This window comes from Prenolepis imparis, unplaced genomic scaffold, assembly GCF_030444845.1.
Source record: "Prenolepis imparis isolate NDT839.2.m4 unplaced genomic scaffold, iyPreImpa1.0 SCAF_2, whole genome shotgun sequence".
In the NCBI taxonomy this organism is placed as follows: domain Eukaryota; kingdom Metazoa; phylum Arthropoda; class Insecta; order Hymenoptera; family Formicidae; genus Prenolepis; species Prenolepis imparis.
The window spans coordinates 2,865,938-2,888,096 of NW_028141160.1; the positions used below are offsets into that span (position 1 = coordinate 2,865,938).

Below are 22,159 nucleotides of genomic sequence, written 5' to 3' on the forward strand. Positions count from 1 at the left end.
GATTCCGAATGTAAATTCTAAGAATAATAAATTTTACTTTGATAACGATGACAAGGAAATTACAATACCCGAAGGATCATACGAAATACAAGCTATAGATGAGTATCTGAGACGTGCAATTTCACAATATCCTTCCAATAAAGAGCAGAATGAAGATGCAATAGCGCTTCGCGCCAATCATAATACTCTAAAGAGCGAAATCAAATGCATCTATAGAATAAACTTTAATAAACCATACAATATAGGATCGTTGTTGGGATTCTCGTCGAATCGTATATTGCAACCTCACAAATGGTATGATTCGGATTTACCTATAAATATTATTAGCGTGAATATTATCCGTATAGAATGTAGCGTCACCACTGGTGCGTACAGTAATGACAAGCGCGTACACACGATTCATGAATTTTCACCGAGCGTGCCGCCAGGATATAAGATATCGGAAACGCCTGCACAGATCATTTATCTCCCGATCGTCGTACGGAGCATTACTGATCTAACGATACGCATTGTTGATCAAGAAGGACGATTGTTGGATTTTCGAGGAGAGGAAGTTACTGTAAGATTGCACGTACGGCGTCGACAAAATTAGCGTGTGATGCTCGTGCTAAATGATACGGAGCACGTGAGAGATAATAATTTTACGAGGGACATTACGAGGGACAATACTTTTGCGAGAGCAGCTGCGGCAGTGAGCGACAATAATCAGAGATCTCGTTACACTAAAAAGAAACTCAGCGCATTGAATCGCGAATTTTTAAAATCATTGGGATTTATCGTACGAAAAGATGATTGATATTTTGAATATTGGTGGTGAACCAGTCTTTGATGATCGTATCGTCAAGGTTGAGACACATACATACAATCCATATGCTAACACATCGCTTGGACATAGCGACGAGATACGGATACCTATACACCACCAGGATTTGTACACGTTGCCGTGCGAAAGCTTTTTGTATGTCGAGGGAAAGTTGATGACATCTAAAATAGATGCAAATGAAACGATGATATTAACAAATAATTGTGTTGCGTTCATGTTTGATGAAATTCGATATGAACTCAATGGTGTGGAGATTGATCGCAACAGAAACGTTGGAATAACTTCAACGATGAAAAATTATGTTTCTTTAACAACCGAGAGAAGTAAAATCTTGAAGAATGCTGGATGGGATATGACACATAATGGGTCATGTAATGATATTTGTATGTTCAACTTTTGCGTACCGCTCAACATGCTATTGGGATTTTGCGAAGATTACAAGCGTGTTGTGATTAATGCTCGCCACGAATTAATTTTGATACGTTCGCGCAACGACAACAATTGTCTGTATGGACCTGCGGAAGCTGCTATTGAATTACTCAAGATACAATGGCGTATGCCTCATGTACTATTGAATGAGGTCAATAAACTGTCCTTGCTACGAGCATTGGAAAGCGGGCAATTCTTAAACATGAGTTTTCGCGCTTGGGATCTATACGAATTTCCTCTGCTACATAGTACAACCAAGCATTCATGGACTGTGAAAACTGCTTCTCAGCTGGAAAAGCCGCGATATGTGATCTTTGCACTGCAGACTGGTAGAAAAAATATTATGACAAAAGATGTTACTGTATTCGATCATTGTAAATTAGCCAACGTAAAGCTCTATCTAAACTCGGAATCTTATCCCTACGATGATTTAAATTTAGATTTTGAAAAAAATAGATTCGCCCTCTTGTTTGATATGTACTCTCGTTTTCGCAAATCTTATTACGGGTGTGATATTGAGAATGTACTAACTATCGCGAAATTTCTACATTGCGGTCCTCTCGCAGTTATTGATTGTTCGCGACAAAATGATTCTGTCAAAAATTCTACCGTGGACGTGAGAATAGAGTTTGAATGTAAGGAAGATATACCGGCAAATACTACAGCCTATTGTCTCATCTTGCATGATCGTGTTGTCGAATATTGTCCGTTGTCCAACGTAGTTCGTAAAATTACATAATCAGCAATTATCCCCTCCACCGATGTAATATAAATGATTGAGATTTTTAACAATCAACATCAGTCGTCCAACATTCTTGCAACAAAATGGTTGTACCGACGTTTGTGGATCTGCAAGGTTTTATTCTCAATAAACGATTTATCGTGAAAGAAGCGGCGATTCTGAGAAGAGGATTCATTGTTTCACATTATTTTTTCGCATGCCCCGTACCATGGGGTGTGCTCATAAAATCGGAGAGACGTCAAGCCTCATGGTTGACTCGAAATCATCATGAATTGCAATGGGAAGATGGAAACGTTCCATACAGCATGGCTCAGCGTTTGATTACAACAGCTATCGCTGGTATGATACAAGAAGAAGAAGAGTCATCCTCTCTTGTGTACGTAAAAGGCCATGAAAAGCGAGAATGGTTGACCGATATAATGGACGATGCGAGAAACGGTTTCATTATTGAGACCTTGGATGCAAACTATGAAGATATTCCTACATTAAACAACTTAGATACTACCTATAGCCTACGTTGCGATAAACATGTAAAAAATTGCGCTTTAGAAAATGTATTTAAAATATTTAATTGGTGGTCAAATCATCGCAATGATTCGCCACACCCTTTTTTTGAATAAATTAATATTGAAATAATATTATCTTTGTTCGCTCATTTTCCTCATACACATACAAGTATTATATGTCCACACGTGCTCGTATTAATTTCAGCATGTGACAGCATTCTTATGTTATAATTTTTTAAATGTAGTCGATTGAGGTTTGAATGTGGTTGATTGATGTTCGATCGAGGTACGAACATGGTTCGAAAGTGGTTCGAAGGTGGTTGATCAATGTATGTACGTGGTTCGATTGATGTTCGATCGAGGTTGATTGATGTTTGATCGAGGTTCGAAGGTGGTCGATTGATTTTCGATCGAGGTTCGAAAGTGGTTCGAAGATGGTTTGAAGGTGGTTGATCGATGTTTGAACGTGGTTCGATCGAGGTTCGATTGTGGTTCGAATGTAGTTCTATTGACGTTCGAAAGTGGTTTGAAGGTGGTTTCAATTTTAAATATTCATATGCTTATTCTCATCATGGAATCTTTGTCTCGGACCATCTGTTTTCTTATCTCATGTACTGAGTAAGCGTTCGAGCTAATTCTTATGTCATACATCCCCTACTCTTTTTAACGTCCATGGGTCGATCATCATGACGCAGCCATCAATATATTTTATATGTATATAATATTTTAAATTTTAAATTCACACACACACACACATTTTGTAAATACACACACACACACATACTCATTTTATAAATAAACATTATTTTAAATATTAAAAAAAATGTATTTATTTTAGAATAAGTCCTCTCCCCTTCCTCCTATTAAAAATATTAATTAAAAATTACTATAAATATTATTTAAGAAAAAGTCTCTCTTACGAACGCCTCTCGCGTTCTCGTTCGCTGCATCAGCTCTCGCGCTCTCCATCGCCTCGTCATCTCGCACTATCTCTCTCGCTCTTGCGTCATCTCTCTCGCGTGCGCCTCGCGCTCTCCATCGCCGCATCATCTCGCTACCGCTATCTCTCTTTCGCGAACGTCTCTCTCGCGACATCTCTCTCACGTTCGCCTCGCGCTCTCCTTCGCGTTCCTCTCTTCCCGCGGACCCCTTACCCAAAAAGTTTCATGCGGTCTTTCGCGGATTCCCCTCTCCCCGCAGACCCCTCACCAACAAAGCTTCATGCGGTCTTTCGCGGACGCCTCCCCCTCCCCGCGGACCCCTCGCGGACCCTAAAATCGCAGACGCTTCCCCCTCCCCGCGGCCCCCTCGCGGACTCTAACCTCGCGGACGCCTCCCCCTCCCCGCGGCCCCCTCGCGGACTCTAACCTCGCGGACGCTTCCCCCTCCCCGCGGCCCCCTCGCGGACCCTAACCTCGTGGACGTCTTCCCCTCCCCACGTGACGTCATTCCCCCTCCCCCGCGTGACGTCATTCCCCCGCGCCGTGGGTTCCCCTCGCCCCTCACCCCCCCTCATTGCCCCTGAGTTAGAACCTAGTATCACTACTTATCGTCAAGATGTGAAAATGTATCAATTTCAAGACCGATGCATCAGAGCCGTACGTTACAAAATCACAATTATCTGAGCGCTGGCTGCTAATATCTTGAGACAAATCTCGCGAAATGTGCAAAAATATATCACGAGCGCCAATGTACGGCCGCTAAGACATCATCTTGAGATAATATCGTCAAGATGTAAAAATGTATCAATTTCAAAACCGATGCATCAGAGCCGTATGTGACAAAATCACAATTATCTGATTTGCAAAAATGCATCAAAGCGCCAATACATGGCCGCTATGATATCATCTTGAGACAAATCTCACGAAATGTGCAAAAATTAATTTCAAGCGTTGATACTATTACATTCATAGGTGATAAAATTGCAATTTTTGAGCGCCGATGCATGGCCGCTATGACATCATCTTGAGACGAATCTCGCGAAATGTGCAAAATGTCTCAATTTCAATGCCGATGCATCAAAGCGCCAATGTACGGCTGCTCTTGCATCATCCTCAGATGAAATATTAGATGTAAAAATGCAACATATCTAAAATTGTCGAGCGCCAATGATCTTTACAATCAAATAAAATGGTTGTAAGGAGGCATACTATGTTAGTATCATTGTCAGAGGTTCAGCAAGAGCATCTAAAAAATGGCGCTACAAGAAGCAAGTTTGTTGGAGCAAGCCACAAGGGTGAATTCGGTGGAAGAATATATTGTGTGGGAGCAGCAATGTGACGAATACATCGAATCACTGGAAGAACAAAGTCGAATAAAACGTCCACGATTACCGATCGGAGTTCGACAATCGCTTGTCTCCCAAATCGCGCGTCTCGAAGGGTTGAAGAATTCGGTACGCAACCGTTTCATACACGCAGGTACCGGAAGCGAGCAGATAGACTCATATGGCGAGAGATTGATACGGCGTTCGAGAGCCGCATCTTGACTGGTGCGGTGATAAACAGCAATCACATCGAACCTCGTCAATTTCTCGAGGATGCCAAAGACATTGTGATCGGACACGTGCAAAAAGTGTTGCAAAAACACACTAGTGTGAAAGTGAACACTGTGTTTAATGGCGAGTTCGTGTCGAGCGATAAGCGCGCCAATAAAACTATCAATACGAAAAATTATGAACTCTTTCGCACGTCCGATTTACGCGAATGGAAACGATACGATCACCGCGTTATCGAGCCCACGCTAGCATCGCTAGAAGAATTTCAGGAACGTGATAGTGGTTGGGCATTGTCGCGAATAATCAATTTAATTGTAAATATCAACAAGTACAATGCAATGCGCGCGGGATGTCACATTAAATTACCGCGAGAAATAATGAACAAAAGAGCAGTGGTGAACGTGCAATCTAGAGACAATGCATGTTTTGCATGGGCAGTTGTCGCTGCTCTATATCCTGCTGAAAGAAAAGTGGAACGGGAATCTTCGTATCCTCATTACACGACAGTGCTAAATTTCCAGGAGATTGAGTTTCCAGTAACTGTGAATCAAATTAAAAAGTTTGAACTAGCAAACAATATCTCAATCAACGTGTACAATATCGAAAACGGCATCGTCCCGATACATCTTTCGGAGCAAAAGAAAGACAGACATGTCAACCTGCTGTACGTGCAAGACAGCAACAGCGTTGGACATTTCGCATGGATCAAGAATCTATCCCGACTTGTCAACTCTCAATTGAGCAAAGACAAATGTAGAAAATATATCTGCGATCGGTACGTATATTTATTGCAAATTATATAAAATAATCTTACTATAAAATTGTAATTTTACAGATGCTTGCATTATTTCGGATCGGAGGACAAGTTGCAGTCACACATGGTAGACTGTGGAGAAATGAACGAGTGTGCTATCCGGTTACCGAGCGATAAGGACAAGTGGCTATTGTTTAACAACTACACCAGGAAAGAGCGGCTTCCATTTGTGGTGTACGCCGACTTGGAATGTGAGTTGATAAAGACCGAAGAAGCCAAAAATTACCAACATCACAGGGTATTCAGGATCGCTTATTATATACATTGCTCGTACGACAACTCGTTATCTGCGTATCATTCTCGTCGTAGCACCGATTGCGTTTCATGGTTCGCCGAACAATTTAAAAATTTAGCGCAACGCGTAAAGACAATTTTAACGACAAATATCCCCATGGTAAATTTAACATCGGACGAGTGGGAAAAATTTCACAGCGCGACGCATTGTCACATATGCGAAAAATCGTTTGTGCAAGATGATACACGCGTACGAGATCATTGCCATCTGACCGGACGATACAGGGGTCCCGCGCACTCAAACTGTAATCTAAATTATAAAGAACCATTTTGTATTCCGATAGTTTTTCATAATTTATCAGGTTATGACGCACATTTCATTATCGAGAATATAGCTACAGCGTTCGAAGGGAGCATCGAATTAATTCCGATAACAAAAGAAAAATATATTTCATTCACAAAAACCGTCAAACTCGAACAAGATAATTCAAAAAATCATTAAATTACGTTTCATTGATTCGTATAAATTTCTCGCTACAAGTCTCGATAAATTGGCATCTTTTTTGGCTAAAGACAAACTGAAAATTTTACAATCGGAATTTCAAAATTTATCGATCGAAAATTTCAATCTATTGACACGGAAGGGTGTCTTTCCATATGAATATATAGACTGCGTGGACAAGTTGCAAGATACGCGTTTACCGCCGCGCGAATCATTCTATAGTTCCTTGACCGGTGACACAATATCCGAGAGCGATTACGCGTACGCCGAGAACGTCTGGAAGCACCTCTCCCTTCAAACGCTGGGCGAATATAGCGATCTATATTTAAAAATTGATGTCTTGTTATTAGCCGATATTTTTGAAAATTTCCGCGATACTTGTATTAAAAGTTATGGGCTCGATCCCGCATATTATTATACTCTTCCCGGGTATACATGGGATGCCATGTTAAAACATACAAATATTACGTTCGAATTGCTCACCGATATCGACATGGTTATGTTTATCGAACGAGGTATACGCGGCGGTCTAAGTCAATGTTCCAACAGATACGCGCATGCTAATAACAAGTACATGCAGTCGTACGATACATCGAAACCATCATCGTATCTCATGTATTTTGATGTAAATAATTTGTATGGATGGGCAATGTGTCAACCATTGCCTTATGCCGATTTTCGATGGGTCGACGATGTATCAAATTTTAACGCATCATCTATCGCGCTCGATTCGTCTACAGGCTACATCCTAGAAGTAGATTTAGAGTATCCGCAGCATCTTCACGATACGCACACTGACCTACCGTTTTGTCCGACACGTGACAAACCACCCGGCAAGCGGGAAGATAAGCTTTCAATGTTCACGATACATTTTACAAAATATAAAATATGACTATGAATATAAGACTACACGAAATGTAAGACTGAATAGTTAATAAGAATGAAACTGAAAATTAAACATAACTAATGTCTGTTTATTAATCAAAAATATTTAATATTAAATTAACAATACAAAATCCTTATTATAGTAATGCGTCAAATATTCTTATCAATCAAACGATTTTCATTTGCAAATCATTCATTATTCTCGTTCTTTTAGCATTTCCCCTCTCTGTGTTATTATCGCGAACAAGTGCCTGTACTTCTTCATGTTGGACGCCAACAGGCATTATATCATTTTGTAAAATACAAATATTATGTAACACAGAGCTGTCCACGTTTTGCACTTTTCGGCCGATTTCCGAGGCTCACCGCCTAGCGGCCCCCACTTACGCTCGAGACCTTAGCAACTACGGTTATCGGGCCAACCGGGTAACGCGTTGCTAAGGTCTCGAGCGTAAGTGGGGGCCGCTAGGCGGTGAGCCTCGGAAATTGGCCGAAAAGTGCAAAACGTGGACAGCTCTGATGTAACACACAGCATGCTATGATAAATTCCGGAATTTTTTTCACATCTGTCAATAATAGACAATCTAATAATATTCTAAATCGTATTTTTAATTGTTCAATCGCACGTTCAATTGCCATTCTTGTTGATGATAGACAATAATTAAAATTTTTTTGTCGATTTGACAAATGGCCATTGTCTCGAAACGGAACTAATAAGTGTGGATGAATTGCATATGCAGCATCTCCGATAATGTGGGAGTTATTAGGGAAATATATGTCAGGCATCTCTAAAAAACGTGCTACTGGTGAATTTCTGAAAACTCGAGCATCATGAACTGACCCTACTTCTCCTGCATAGCAGTGTGTAAAGAGGCCACGTGAATCACAAACAAGTTGAACGTTTAAGGATGGAATACCTTTCCGGTTTATATAAGAAGTTGTATCATTTGGCGGACCTCGGATTTTAATGTGTGTTCCATCTATGGCACCAATGACATTTGGAAAGCCACAAGTTTTTTTGAAATGTTCTATCGTATCAATGGCAACGTCTTTGGGCCACTGTATAAATCGAGGTGCAATGCAATGAAGTGCATAGGTAACACATCTTACAGCCCTAAAAGCAGTTGCTCTGCCAACTTCAAATTTGACACAAATGGATCTGTAACAATCCAGAAAAGTAAACAATGAGAAGCTTGTCATAAAACTATCTAATAGCATTTTTTATTAGCCATATTAATACGCATTACATAACGACAATGTGTTTTGTTTTGATGCTGAAATTCGACATTAACAACAAGAGATGGTATCAACTGAACACATAGGCCTATTCTGTAACTCTTAATGACAGTGTCGATATCGTTATACTGTTGTCGCGCACATATTATTAACAATACTGAACTGTCGTTAAGAGTTATATAATATAATAAATAGGCTTAACAACATAGCATTCAATGCTTAGTGGAAAATGCTATAAATGGTAGTTACACGAGTATAGAACACTGGATTTTACATACCTGTACGAATCAGGAGTAGCCATAAACCATAGAGCAATATACAGTTGTTTCTCTGCTGAAATTGGTTTTCTACCAATTTCAGTGCCTGTGGCTTTTAGTGCTGGTCCAATTAGTGATAAAATCATTTCAAATGTAGCCGGATACAACCTAAAAGGTTAAATTAAGTAAAATAAATTAAAAAATTAAACAAAACTAGAGAAAATATTAACTTGTATTAACTAATGACATTTATGTTGAAATATCTACCTAAAATGTTCTTTGAAAATAACATTGGTGTAATTAGGAATCACCCGATCGACGTAATCCGTTATTTTTTCGACTACAATTTGTTCTCCACGAGATTTGTCTGCCATTAATAAAGAAAACAACATCTGCATGTCATGTAGAGATATATCTTCATCTTCATTTTCACTGTCACTCGATTCGGAACTGTCACTTTCATTAATCTTCTTTAAAAACATCAAAGAAGACACAACTACTAAAATTCGCTTCTTGATGTTTTGGTCGGCCATTTTCGTATTAGCGCACAGAATGCGTAGGCAACCGTTCCGAATAATTAAAGCGTTTCATGCGCATTGACAAAACGGAATGATTTCAAAGCACTGCGCAACAGTAATGCAGTCTATGCGTTTCATGCGCAATTCGGAACGCACCCTTTGCAATCGTTTCCGACATCTCGTTTCCACTCTTATTCTTGAGCGGTACAGCCCATGCATATCTGCTCAACAACCGAATACCTAACATTAATAACCATTAGTATAGTTATAACCTTTATTAGATCGCGCATAAGGACACATCTCGACGTTATCCTGCCACAGATCGTTGTATCCGCATATTATAAATTATAACGCGTCTACGTAGAAAATTTTTTCTCGCTGAAGTATGCAATTCCTCCACGAAAAGCTGCTTTTCAGAGGTGTTTGATCGAGACAATTCCTCCGCGTTCTCTTTATGCATCTTTTACTGACTAATAGGGCGTGTTGTATTACGAAGCATTTTCTTCATCTCGTCCAACATTATTCGTAGCGTCTGTATCAAAGTCGTGAGCGCGATAATTTTTTTCTCAATTTCTTCCTGTTGATCTCTCAATTGCTTGATAACAATGTCCACATATTGTTTGTTGGCAGCATCGTTATCTGCTTCCGGTTGCGCTACACGTTGTCTTACGCGATTTTGCGTCAAAGCCGGAGGCTGTCCGACACAGAGCGCTATCGCGCACGTAATTTCTCAGTAATGCATTCCAGTGATAGTATGAATTATCCGGCGTTTTCAGCGATAGTCCAAATTTATAATGACAGACTAACTCGTATCGTGGACGTATAGCTTATTTTATAATACCTGCCTCGTACAGTTCCTCGATAATCGATAATATTTCATTGTCGTGGGCATTGTTGCCAGCTTGACGCGAAGCTTCCAGCAATCGCAGACGATCTATCAACTCGTTGGGATCGTTTCAATGCACGTAATCAATCTTATTATTGTTTAAGGCCATAGCACGCGGTATGTTTATACCTTTTCGAAATTTTTTACCGGCGATTAATGGTACGATTATGTATTTATACTTGTATCCCTTGTTACATAACTGGTTGATTTACATTACCATTTCGTTTGTGTGCATTTGTCGTTATTAATATACTTTTGTATTTCTGCAAGTCATTCTCGGTGTATATTTCATCGTCGGAAAATCTCTTGAAAATCAACACGTAAAGACCTGCCGTTCCCGCGTATTTTGTTTCATTGATAATTATATTATCGTTTTTATCCACATCAAAATTTTTATCATCAAACATCATTCCTTTGTCGGTAAATTTAACACTGTATACGTATACCATCTTCGAATTTTTATCTTGACTCAATATAGCTGCCACATATTTTGAGCAAGTGGACCCAAGCGACTTCGCAATGAATTTTGACCATCGGACGTTTGTAATGAATGTCGAACTGACGTCACAAGCAATTCAGGTGAAGTCTCAAAAATTTTTTCGACAAACGGAGCCGTTTTATCGTGCAATATTTGCCTTGACTGCATATCTTGTATCGGAGTAGAAGTAACTGCATCCGATAATTTATAAGGGTTTCGAGACCGACAGGCATAGGACCATCCCCACGCACGTAGAGAATCGATGGGCATAGGGCCACTTCAAACTACGCGTGCACACAGTATATAACCCGGCGACACCCTAAGTGCGACGCGCTGCCTCTTCAAGAGATTCGCGACACTCAAGACGCTGCGTCCTGTCCACTCGGCCAGTACTTGTTTATGCATCGACGATTTCGGGTGTAGAGTTAGTTAGTAATAAAGTGTTAGACTAAGAAAGATGTTTCTCGTACTCGGCGATTTCCGTCGCTACTCGGTAGAGTCCGGTAGAGGGGAGACATGTATGCGCGCTGTGCGTGTGATATACTCCCACAGGTGGATCTCGATCGATTGTGAGAAGACGTGTGTTAATTCTTACTGAATAAAAGTCTCGTGAGACAAAAGAGATACTTTTATTGTCTTTCCAGACAAATAATTAAAACTCCAAGTTTATCAGGTTATGGGCCCAGGACTCTTTTTTTTCAACATAAATTGACTGGAAAGAGAGTTGAATCGGTCGAAAGAATTCCGCAAAGAAATATCGGGAATTTTCGGTACACGTGTGCTAGACTGTGACGATGAACATGACGGAAGAGATTTCTACAAAACATGTAACGAAACTGGATGGAAAGAACTTTCAAACCTGGAAGTTCCAAATGAACCAGATATTCACTGTGTCGGTATTCACGATATAGTAATAGGTGAGAGACAAATGCCGTTGGATGCAGCCTCAGCAGCCGCAAAGATATGGACTAAAAAGAACGCAAAAATGTTTCTCATCTCGTCATCGGTGGAATCTGCTCAACTCGAGTGTCTTCTAACCTGTACCACAACTGTAGAAATGTGGACAAAACTAAGTGCTATTCACGAGCAAAAGTCGAAAACAAACAAATTAATACTAACGCAGAGGTTTCATGAGTATCGGATGGGAACCAGTGACTCGGTTGTGCAGCACGTGGCCAAAGTGCAAAATATGGCCACACAGTTACTTGACGTGGGTGAAATTATTTCGGATATCGCCGTGATGGCGAAAATCTTGGCAAGCCTGCCCCCGAAATATAATGCTCTTAAGACTGCATGGGACAGCGTGGATCCGAGGAACCAGTCAATCAACAACCTGCAAGAAAGACTCATTAAGGAAGAAAGCTGTTTAACGACGGAAGACGAGACCACTAATGCCTTGGCTGCCATGTCTATAGGAGGGAAACAAAAATCACAGAAACATGTGAAAAACGGCCTAAAGGATAACCAGTCAACGCAGAAAATTAAAACTGATGTGGAGTGCTACTACTGCAAGAATAAATGACACTACGCCAGTTAGTGCAGAAAGAAACGGCGTGATAAGAAGAATCAGAATAACGGCTCGCAAGATATCGACAAGTATGGCGGCAATTGTACGTTCATAGTGACATCGCGCAACGAGGTGGGAGATCCATCTGAAAGTGAAACTGAGAAACTAATGAACATGGATATGAAAGACAGCTGGATTACTGACAGTGGGGCTTCGCGGCATATTACCCACCGTCGAGAGTGGTTTAGTGAGTTTTGAGACCCTAGCAGTGGAGAATCAGTCTCGCTTGGCGACAATGGCGTTTGCAAGATACTTGGCTCGGGAACAATCATCATTGACAAACTAGTCGGTGGTACGTGGTATGAATCGCGAAACGAAAATGTTCTCTATGTACCGAAATTATGCAAAAATTTATTTTTGGTCGGCGTTTGCACATCAAAAGAGTTCAAAGTACTTTTCAAAGGACAGAGTGTCATGCTGGTATACGAGGGTGCTGTATTCGGACAAGGTGTAAAACAAAAGAATGACATTTATCGAATGTTCTTTCGCGTAAAACCAAAACAGGAATCCAGTGAAGCTAATGTAGCAACGACTAATTTAAAACTATGGCACGAACGTCTGGGGCATATTAATAAGGATACGCTGAAGCAAATGGTAAAAAACGGAGCTGTACAAGGTATAAAACTGACAGATTTTAAAAAATTTTTCTGCAAAGCATGTCAGTTAGGCAAGTCACATCGACTCAGTTTCAAGCCAAACGTAAACAAAGTAGTTAAACAATCTGGGGAATATTTTCACTCAGATGTAGTTGGACCATTCTCAAAGGAATCACTTTGAGGAGCAAGATACTTTATAAATTTCAAGGACGAAAGTTCAGGTTTTTGACACATATTTTATGAAACATAATTCAGACGTATTTGATATATTTATAGAATTCGAGAGACTAATTGTAAATAAATTTAATCAATCAATGAAAGTACTGCGCATAGATAATGGGAGAGAATACGTTAACGGAACAATGTGGAAGTATATGGCATCCCGAGGAATTCGTTTGGATACGACGGCACCCCACACGCCGGAGCAAAATGGCAAGGCAGAAAGGGATAATAAGACCATCGTAGAAAGCGCACGAACAATGATCCATGCGAAGAATCTACCACTATCACTTTGGGCGGAAGCAGTCAGTACTGCAGTTCATGTTCTCAACCGGACCGCCTCGAGTATTCACGTAAGTACTACATCTTATGAAAAGTGAATGGGGAAGAAACCTAATCTTTCTTATCTGCGAGTTTTTTTATCTGAAGCCTATGTACATGTAGAAAAACAGTTTCGGGAGAAATTGGATGCAAAAGCGAAGAAAATGCTACTAATGGAATATCAGGCAGAATCCTTAAATTATCGCTTGTATGATAACGAAACATGTACTAGTCTCTCGAAATGTCGTATTTAATGAAACGCCCTCATGTGAGAACACTTTACTTGAAGGTCACAACAATTGTAAACTGAGGTTCTTAGCAAACAATCAAGAAACAGAAATTTATCCAGATGAACCAGAAGTAAACGGAGAAACAGCAGAAGCCGAGGAAGAAATACCAGAAGAAGTTGCACAGCAAGGAAAAGAAAGAATTCAACCTCAGGAAGCTACTGGACAAGAAGCTTCAGAACAAGAAACTACAGGACAAAGATTCGATCTTCGAGATCGAAATACGATTCGTCGATCAGCCAGATGCGACGTGAACATTACAGAATATAATATTCCAACTACATTTCAGGAAACAATTAGTCGTCCTGACGCAGAAATGTGGATCAAGACTATAAATAAAGAGCTTGACGCACATCAACGAAATAAAACCTGGGAAATCGTACCCAGGATGGCAAACCACAAGACAATAGACTCAAAATGGGTTTTTAAGGTCTCTCACAATACGGCTGGAGAAATCGCCCATTACAAAGCACGCCTCTGTGCAAGAGGCTTTCTATAACAGTAAGGACTGGACTATACGGAAACCTTTGCACCAGTCATTCGATATGATTCCCTGAGAGTTTTCCTAGCAATCGTGGCAAAAGAAGACCTGGAGCTTATCCAATTCGATATACGGACGGCGTTCTTATATGGCGAACTTCAAGAAGAAATCCATATGGAGGCCCCAGAAGGATTGTGCAACGAAGACAAAGATAGTGAAGTAGTTTGTAAGTTACAAAAAGCGTTGTATGGGCTGAAGCAAGCCCCACGCTGCTGGAACAAAAAATTCAGCAAATTATTGAAACAATTCAATTTATATGAATGTGAGAGTGAAAAGTGTCTCTTTAAAGGTATTGTTGACGGAATCAATGTTTACCTCGCATTATTTGTAGATGATGGACTGATAGCGGCTAAATCTAAGGTAGTCTTAAAATCGATTGTAAAGACATTTCAAGAAACCTTTGATATTACACTAGGAAATACAAGTAGCTTTGTAGGAGTACAAATAGAGCGAAATCGTGCAAATAAATCAATACTGTTACACCAAAGAGCTTACCTAGGGAGAATAATTTGTAAGTTTCATATGAGAGAAGTTAAGTCAATTAGTATACCTGCTGACCCTTACGTGATATTAAGTCCTGTTGAGGACAACGAAGAGTCTCAGATTAATGTATCGTACCGAGAGGCAGTCGGTTCGTTAATGTTTCTTGCAACTGTATCTCGTCCAGATATTGCATTCGCTGTGAGCAATGTAAGCAAGTATCTGAACAGTCACAATGACAGACATTGGCAAGCCGTAAAGAGAATTTATCGTTACTTGATAGGAACCCCTAACATAGGAATAGAGTATAAGAGTGGGGGGAACGAATCTCAACTCATTGGTTTTTCAGATGCCGACTATGCAAATGATACAGAAACTAGAAGATCAATAACTGGTTATGCTTTTAGTTTCGCAAATGGACTAGTCACATGGTCGTCCCAGCGCCAAAAACTAGTAACTTTGAGTACAGCTGAAGCTGAATATGTTGCAGCAGCAACAGCTACCAAGGAGGCAATCTGACTTAGGAAATTATTGAGTGACCTTTAATATCAACATGAATGCCCAACTGTTTTTTTTGTAGATAATCAAAGTGTAATTCGTCTAACTAAGAATCCAGAATTCCATAATCGAACGAAGCATATTGATATCCACTATCACTTTATAAGAGAAAAAAATAGAAGCATGCCAAATTACAGTAAAATATACATCAAGTGAACTACAATGCGCTGATATTTTTACAAAAGCGTTACCTCGAGATCGATTCAAAATTTTATGTAATGAGCTCGGTCTCAAAGAAATCGCTAAGAATACTAAAACAGGGGGAGTGTTAGAGTAAGAAAAATATGTTTCGCGTACTCGGCGATTTCTGTCGCTACTCGGTAGAGTCCGGTAGAAGAAAGACATGCATGCGCGCTATGCGTGTGATATACTCCCACAGGTGGATCTCGATCGATTGTGAGAACATCGTGTGTTAATTCTTACTGAATAAAAGTCTTGTGAGACAAAAGAGATTTATTGCCTTTCCAGACAATCAAATAATTAAAACTCTAAGTTTATCAGGTTATGGGCCCAGGACTCTTTTTTTCATGTAGTAAATATTTCATTTGTTATTTTACACACCAAAATGTAACACAACACACAAATATAAGGAAATGATGTGTAGATGGTACAAGAACGTTGATGATAAAAATGGTATTAATTGGTGTTACAGGCTTCAAAACACATCCGTTTAGCCTAAAATTACCTGATTTCAATAGTTCTTACAAAAATAAAATTTTCTGATATTTTAAAATAAAATTCAGAGGGGGCCAAAAACTGGCCTTATGGACCCTTCCCCTTTAGACTTTGATCGATGGGAGAAGCAAGTAAAGAAACTATTCTCCTCTTATGACTTGGACGACCACAGAGCGAAAGATCAGCTGACTTTGCGACGTGAACTCGAGGCAAGAGTCTGCAACGCGGATAAAACGTTCGCAGATTATTTGTACGATAAGGTGACGCTAGCAAACCAAGTGCCAGTTTCGGACATAGAAATTATTAGTTACGTCATCGAAGGCATTCCCAACCAGGAACTATGCACGCAGGCGAGGGTGCAATGTTATCAGTTGGTGAACGCTATGCTGACTGCATTCGCAAGCGTTCCGCCGCCGAAAGAATCTCACCGATCTTTTGCACAACGTCGCGGAGGTCCTCCGGCGACAGGAAGAGACAAACAGCAGCACGGAGAGCAACGTAAACCTAAGGAGACAAATCCACCAAAGAAGTACTACAATTGCAATGAGACTGGGCACTTTGCAGCAGACTGCACGACGCCAAAGAGGGAACGAGGATCTTATTTCAAGTGCGGAAAATTCGGTTATCGAGCGAAGCAATGCCTCCTGAAAGAAGACATCAATTGCGTGACGCAGGAGCAGCGAGAGGACGATGATTTCCGACGACGGGTAGAATTGCTGATATACGATAAGGACGATAACTTGAAAATGGATTTTAATGCGCTAGTTGATTCGGGAAGTCCTATTTGTTTTGTTAAAGAATGTTATATCCACCGGAAATATTGTATATTTAGCGATATATTCAAGACATAAACGATTTTGCGGCGTTAATGGTAGCGGATTGAAAGTACTGGATCTTGTAGAAGCGACGCTCATATTCAATCACAAAAAACATAACATTGTATTGCGCGTTGTTTCGGATGAAACAATGAAAAATTCTATGATTTTAGGACGCGATTTTATGAAGTTAGCAAAATTATCGTTAAGAAATGAAGAAGTTGTCAATATTATAAATATTGAGGTAGATGATAACGACTCTCGCGTATCTCCGCAGGATATGCGTATTAACGAAGATCTTTTGATTGAGGTGAAAGCGCGAATTGTTTGAAAAATGTGTTATTCCGCAAAGACCACTGATTCCTGCAGTAGAGAACAGTATAAAATTTATGCTTACAAACGATAAATTTTCGTGTACATCGCGTAGGTTTGCGTATGACAAGAAAACCAAGCTGCGACGTATTTTAGACGATTTGATTACCAAAGGCATTATTAGAGAGAGTACATCTGAATATGCATCGCTGATTGTTGTAACGAAAAAGAAAAATGGAGAAACGAGAATGTGTAGATTTTCGAGCTCTTAATAAAATAACGACCGGTGATAATTTTCCGCTTCTGTTAATTGAAGACCAATTTGATTTATTAGAAAGGTAAAAATATTTTACGACATTCTTAAAGACGGGTTTTTTCACATTAAGATGCACGAGGACTCGATAAAATATACTTCGTTTGTCAAACCGTTAGGGCAGTACGTGTATGTAAGAATGCCATTCGGGCTAAAGGGCGCTCCTCTTAAGTTTTAACGTTATATCACACAAATATTCAAGGACCAAATTAACGCAGAAGAAATATCGGTATACTTAGACGATTTTCTCATCGCGACGGAGACGATAGAGCACCACTTTCAGGTACTTGAAAAGGTATTTAAGCTGCTCTTGAACCGTTTAGAGTTACGCTTAGATATATGTCGATTCCATTGTTGAAGTTTATTTTCTTTTATTTTTTAGTATCTTGGCGTTCATGATTTTATGCTTTGGTAGATGTCGCCACTCTTGTACGTTTTCTTATCCGACAGTCAGTCGTTGTTAAGAGAATTGTCGTGCGTGCAACAGGGTCGAATATCGTGCAATTTATTGTTAAGAAGTACTCATAAGCTAATAATTATATTATCGTTCACTTTCACTCATGTAAACAAAAAGAACCTTATAATAAAAACCACGTTCTGCAACATCCTTCAAACAAAGTTGGATTATTTAGATTATACAATAACTAATGAAAGTGTACGACCCACGGAGCAGGGTATTAAAGCGATAAAAAAACTTCCGGTCTACGAAATATTTAAGATGTACAAAGGGCTTCTTATTTTAAGAAATTTGTCGAAAACTTCTCAATTATAGCAAAACCGCTGTACAACCTGACAAAGAAAAATGCGGATTTTAGTTTCGAAGAGACAGAAAGACAAGCATTTGAAGCGCTTAAAGCTCGATTAATTGATTCACTCATAAGCTTGTATTCCCCGCAAGACAAGACGGAGCTCCACTGCGACGCGAGTTCAGCTGGATTCGGGGCAATTCTATTGCAAAGAAAGGCAGATCGGAAACTGCACCCTATATTTTATTTTTCGAAGAGAACGACCGAAGCAGAATCGAAATATCCTAGTTTCGAATTAAAGACGTTAGCGATAGTTTATGTACTTCGCCTATTCCGAACATATTTATTATTACCGATTGTCAAGTGTTAAGTCTGACATTAAATAAAAAAGAGACCAATCCCCGCATTGCACGATGGGTATTAGAGATGCAAAATTATGATTACATTATCGAGCATAGATCAGGTTTTCGAATGCTGCACGTAGATGCATTGAGTCGGCAAGTCTTTGTGATCGAAGATAACTCCTTCGACAAAAATCTTGCGTTATGTCAAAACAATGACCCTGCAATTCTAAAGATTCGTAAAGAGTTAGAACTTTCGGAAAGCAAATTATTCGAAATGAGAAACGGATTAGTGTATAAGAAAAATCAAGAGCAGATTTTGTTTTACGTTCCCGCCATGTTAGAAATGAGCGTTATTGGTTCCCGGAGATGAAATCGAAGGTTGAAAAGCATCTTAAGAGTTGTCTCAAGTGTATCGCTTTTACATCGAATTCCGGAAAGACCGAAGGATCAGTACATAACATACCGAAAAGTAATGTACCATTTGCCACAATACACATTGACCATTTAACTCCCGCATCAAGGTCAAGCTCTAGCAAAATCGATATTTTTTAATTGTTGGTGCTTTTACGAAATATGTTAAGTTATACGCTACTAAAAGCATCAACGCGGCAGAAGCCATAAAATGTCTTCAATCATATTTTGAGCATTACAGTCGTCCATTACGCATTATTTCGGATCGAGGCAGTTGCTTTACGTCGCGTGAATTTGAACAATTTTTAGACGATAAGAACATACAGCATGTGAAAATCGTCATCGCTTTACCTCAAGCGTATGGTCAGGTTGAGAGATTTAATCGTACAATATTACTGATAATAGCGAAATTAACAGATGAGAAAAAGACACCGTGGTATAATACTCTTAAAGATGTAGAATTTGCATGTAATAATACCGTGTCAGAAGCCACGAACGGATGCCCAAGCGTGTTACTTTTTGGAATGCGACAACGTGGTAGAGTAATTGACGAGCTACGAGATGCGCTAGAAGTTAACGGATAAGTCGAAATATCCCGGGATTTACCATGCGTACGTGACAAAGTGATCAAACAAATCCAAAAAAGTCAAGACGCGAATAAGCAAGCTTACGATCGTAAACATAAAGCCGCGAAAAAATATCAAATAGGCGATAAAGTGATGATAAAGAATTTCGATAATTCACCGAGTATCTATCAAAAATTGATATCAAAGTTTAAAGGTCCGTATCAGGTTGATCGCGTACTTAGAAAGGACCGATATGTAATAAAAGTGTTGAAGGATTTCAGTTATCGCAAACGCCTTATCGCGGAACATGGGAAGTATCATATATGCGACCATGGACATCGGCTTAATGTAGATTTAAGTATAACAATAATAATGTTTCGTTAGATTAAGTTAGATTAAATTATATTAAGCTTATATCAAGTCGGTTTACATTAAATTTAAGTTAAAAATTTAGTCACAGATTTTCTAGCAGTAAAATTTTTCTTTTCTTTTTACGCGCATGATTAATCGGGACAATTAATGGCTGGCCGAATTGTAAGGGTTTCGAGACCGACAGGCATAGGGCCATTCCCACGGACAGCGAGAATCGATGGGCATAGGGCCACTTTAAACCACGCATGCGAACAGTACATAACCCGGCTACACTCTAAGTGCTTCTTCTTCTTCTTCTTCCTATTATGGCACTGGGCTATACAGCTTCCATGCTGCCAGATTATCCTCAATGTTGTTTAGGGCAAAAGATACAGTCCGTACGCAGAAGTTCGAAGGCGTCAAGCAAAGATGCCACTCTTCTTTAAGAAGGTAGTAATAGACAAAAGGACTTCACACTGCAAAGGAGGTCTCAGGAGAGAGGACATTTCATAGGGCGGAGGCAGGCTCAGCAGGCTGCGAAGAGAATCCACAAGACGAGGACGATGGGCGCCCAACAAAGGGCAGGACCAAAGGACGTGATCAATGTCCTGGCAAGGTACACCACAGTCACAACGGGGGGAGTCCACCATACCACATCTGTGCAGGCTGTAATTTAAATTATAATGATTAGCACGAAGACGACAAATTGTTGCAATTTTGAATCGATCGAAACCGAGCCCACCGAACCAGGGTCGAGGGGAGAACTTCGGATTCAAATCGAAGTATTGTCTACCCACGCTCTCGGCCCGGGCAAGCAAGGATCTCTCAGTTCTATCATTGCATCTCTCTCTAATGATTGTATATAAGTCAGAGTGCGGGAGGAGAAATTCAGAAGGCTCACCACAACGGGCAGCCCCTTTAGCATGGTAGTCCGCTGTCTCATTCCCCAGGATGCCCTTGTGGGCGGGAACCCACACAATTATAACTTCTATCCCCTGACGGGCCGCAGACCACAGCTTGTTTTTCAGAACAAAAACTAAATAATTGAGATCTCTATCAACCTTCGGATTAGAGATAGTCTCAACGACACTGCGGGAGTCCGTAAAAATAGCGACATTTCTGACATTTCTCTCAAGGATGAAATCCAAAGCGTAAATCAAGGCAATCCATTCCCCCGAGAAAATCGAAAAACTGACATTGACCTTATATCTCTTCTGCACCGAAAGGGTAGGAGAGAAATAAGCGGCTCCTAAATGCGGGTAAAGTTCACCCTTGGACGCATCCGTGAAAAAGAGATCTCTGTCCCTAATGATTTCGGCAAAGTAATCCTGAAAAACAAGCTGTGTAAACGGAACCCTGGTAATTTCCCCGACCACCAAGGGAGGGGTAATCTCCGTGTTGGGGATAAAAAAGGAAATCTCTATTGGAAAGAGGTAAAGAGGAATCTTAGAGAAAGAAGCAATTTTATATTTAAATCTAATCGCAAAACAAAAAGCGTCATATAAAAAAAACTTCTTTGAGAAGTAAAGAAGTTGACCATTATTAATAATTGCTGCATGCAGGTCATACAATTTATCTATAAGCACATTAAATCTCAAGGCCAAAGACCTGACAATAAACCTTCTGGCAAGGAATTCGGACCTGATAAAGATAGAACTGACCTCCGTCTCCGCATAAACTACGTTGACAGGGGTGGACTGTCTGAGTCCCACGCAATATCTAAGAGCTCTCCGCTGAGTACGCTCCAAGACCACCGAGGAATCGACACTAAAGAAGGGAAAGAGGAAAGAAGCGTAGTCGATCGAGCCACGTATTATGGCCTTGAAAATGCAAAGCAGCGTAGACGGGTGAGAACTCCACCAAACCCCCCTAAGAAACTTCAGAACGTTGCTCAACTTACCACACTTATCAATTAAATACCTTGAGTGGAGGTGGCCTCTCAACTTAAAGTCCAGTATCACTTCCAGGAACCTGTATGAAGAAACCGCCCTGATGCAGGAATTGCTTAGCTCAATATAATACGATGAATGGATAATTATTTTCCTTGTGAATATCATCAGGGCCGATTTCTCCGGAGAGACCGACAGGCCCCCAGAGATAAAAAATCTTGACAATCTCTCCGCCGATTCCTCCAAGGACGAAAGCGACGTCTCTAACCCCGGGGATCTAGAAAAAAGCGATGTCATCAGCAAATTGAACAATAGAACAATCATTCCGAAGCGCAGAACCGCATCGAGACAGATATACATT

General features: G+C 40.2%; 1 protein-coding gene across 1 annotated transcript; it reads left to right on the plus strand.

The window, feature by feature from the left end:
- The first annotated feature begins 4,694 nt into the window (after positions 1 to 4,694).
- Positions 4,695 to 6,176, plus strand: LOC145932807 (uncharacterized). Its single transcript, XM_083032048.1, has 4 exons — positions 4,695 to 4,713; positions 5,436 to 5,772; positions 5,833 to 6,049; positions 6,165 to 6,176. The coding sequence occupies exons 1-4, from the start codon at positions 4,695 to 4,697 to the stop codon at positions 6,174 to 6,176; spliced, it is 585 nt and encodes a 194-aa protein (XP_082888174.1).
- Positions 6,177 to 22,159: the final 15,983 nt, after the last annotated feature.